Consider the following 2,688-nt stretch of genomic DNA (forward strand, 5'->3'; position numbering starts at 1 on the left):
AGACAGGGAGAGACAGAGAGAGACAGACAGACAGAGAGACAGACAGAGACAGAGAGACAGACAGGGAGACAGGGAGAGACAGACAGACAGACAGAGAGACAGACAGACAGAGAGACAGGCAGAGACAGAGAGACAGACAGACAGAGATACAGACAGAGAGACAGACAGACAGGGAGAGACAGAGAGACAGAGAGACAGACAGGCAGACAGGGAGACAGGGAGAGAGAGAGACAGAGACAGACAGACAGGGAAACAGACAGACAGGGAGAGACAGACAGACAGACAGACAGACAGGCAGACAGGCAGACAGACAGACAGGGAGAGAGAGAGACAGACAGAGAGACAGACAGGCAGACAGACAGACAGGGAGACAGGGAGAGAGAGAGACAGAGACAGACAGACAGACAGAGACAGAGAGACAGACAGAGAGACAGACAGACAGGGAGACAGGGAGAGACAGACAGACAGACAGGGAGAGAGAGAGACAGAGAGACAGACAGACAGACAGAGACAGAGAGACAGACAGAGAGACAGACAGACAGAGAGACAGAGAGACAGGCAGACAGACATCACATCTTTGGGCCTTAACAGCAGCGCCACCATGTGGCCGATTGGGGTACATTCACATCGTTTCCAGTTATTGTTCCAAGTTTCACCCAAATAAGAGTTAAATGAATAAGAACAAAGTATAAAAGTTTAACAGTAACAAACAAACACAAAACAACTCACAGTTGATGATGACGATCTTCACCATGGTGACGGAGAAGAAGGGCAGCGGCTCCAGAGGAACTTTGACGAGGACGGCGGTGGTGATGAAAACGAACATGATGACGAGCAGACTGCCCATCACGCGCAGATGCTGAGGAATACTGACGCAGGGAGAAGAAGCTCAAGGAATCATCCGAGAGCTCAGGGAGTTACATGAAGAAGAAGAGCAGCTGAGTCAGAGACACTGAACTAGAGCTGACCAATGCAACACATTATATTACAGTTATGATGTATGAATGTGTTAATGATGACATGTCACACTGAACAACGTCTTTACAGTGAACCTCCTGCTGTGTTACGGAGCGGCCAGACCTCTCAGATGATCTGGGACGGGTCTGCTTTCTGTCCTCAGAGACAAACTAAACATGAATAAGTAGCGCTCGGTTTATGTGCGTCTTACATCTGGAATAAAGTCCCAGAAAACTATAGCTCAGCTGCTACCTCTATAAAACATTAATTACATTGTTTTATTCTATCGTATACCGCTTCTGTTAAATTCAGCTTCTTTTTATTTTCTATTCTCTTCACTGTTAAATTACAGTTTTAATTGTATTTACATTCATTTGTGTTTAATTTGCACTACCTTCATGTTTTAGGCAAAGTGCTTTGAATCACCTTGTTTGCTTCAATGTGCTATAAATGAATTTTCCTTCGAGGGCTTTACAATCTGTACACATACGACATCCTCTGACCTTTGACCCTCACATCCCTCAGGAAACCCTCAGAGCTCAACAGAGGAGGGATCAATAGACGTCATGTGTACAGAATGAACATCACAACAGAGTCACAACAGAGATGCATGAGACAGAAACGGTACTATGAGAGGATAGTAGCAGCAGTAATAATAGCAGAAGTAATAATAGAAAAATGATGACACGGGTCCAGTGGATTTCAGAGTCATGTAGGACTCTTCTTCATTGGTATTGATATGTTGTAGTACTCACAGCGTGTGCAGGAAGGAGTTCAGGCAGGTGCAGAAGAGCAGCGGCAGCATGGCGCACAGTGTCATCACGTTGTTGAATTTGGCCTCCAGAAGGCTGCGATGGTCACTTGATGCCTCTGTCTGATTGGCTGAAGAATCAACCAATGAGGAGTCCTTCAGACGGCTGGTGAAGTACTGAAGACACAGACACAGATTCTGTTCATATATATAATGCAGACTCAAACCAACATGTGGCTCTCAGCTCCAATCCCATTGGTTGCTACCGAACACATTAAGATTTATAAACACACACGTAGAAACTACACTTAAACTACAAACGTGACTAAAATAGGAGGAAATGTTGCACATTAGTCAGATTTTAACTGTTAAAAAATAAATGTTTGTACAGTTTGATTAGACAATAATGTGAACAGTAACAATGATGAATTAATCTTTACTTTAATATAATACACATACTATAATATGGTAGAATACAATAAATATTTACAGCAGCTGCTTAATTCACTTCACTTTTTATTAACTTCACTCAATATGTGAACAATGTTTAAATTCTCCATCCTTCAAAATAAAAGCTGGTTCATTAGCAGAAGATGATGTGTGTGATGGATAACAGACAGGAAGTGACATCATACCATGGTAGCAGTCATGAAGAAGTTCCAGGGCAGCAGCGTCCCCAAACCGAGCATGAAGAAGATCAGCCACACGCCAAAATACCTGCAGGAAGATGTTTTCAAAATAAAATAGTTTATCGTGAAACTTACACAAAACCACTGTGAACCACCGTGAGTTTTTACTGTACTTTGGGAACCTTAACCCAAACCGTTACTATGACCTTCAGTTTTAAATCATTATCAACAGCTGCCAGCCATCACCTCTACTCCACTGAAGGTGATGGCTGGTAGAGGTAGACCACCTGGATCACACTCTACAGAAGGTGATGGCTGGTAGAGGTGGACCACCTGGATCACACTCCACTG

General features: G+C 43.6%; 1 protein-coding gene across 3 annotated transcripts in view; it reads right to left on the reverse strand.

Moving 5' to 3' along the window:
* LOC116401407 (equilibrative nucleoside transporter 1-like) overlaps positions 1-2,688 on the reverse strand; it is a 12,033-nt gene that overhangs the window by 6,258 nt on the left and 3,087 nt on the right. For all 3 annotated transcript variants that reach the window (XM_031879775.1, XM_031879776.1, XM_031879774.1), the window contains 3 exons: positions 2,344-2,425; positions 1,713-1,885; positions 730-869 (listed from right to left, as the gene is read on the reverse strand). In XM_031879775.1, coding sequence (XP_031735635.1) covers positions 730-869; positions 1,713-1,885; positions 2,344-2,425 — 395 coding nt within the window. The remainder of the gene's footprint in view (positions 1-729; positions 870-1,712; positions 1,886-2,343; positions 2,426-2,688) is intronic.

Source organism: Anarrhichthys ocellatus, unplaced genomic scaffold (assembly GCF_004355925.1).
Source record: "Anarrhichthys ocellatus isolate YVR2014 unplaced genomic scaffold, GSC_Weel_1.0 scaffold429, whole genome shotgun sequence".
NCBI lineage: Eukaryota > Metazoa > Chordata > Actinopteri > Perciformes > Anarhichadidae > Anarrhichthys > Anarrhichthys ocellatus.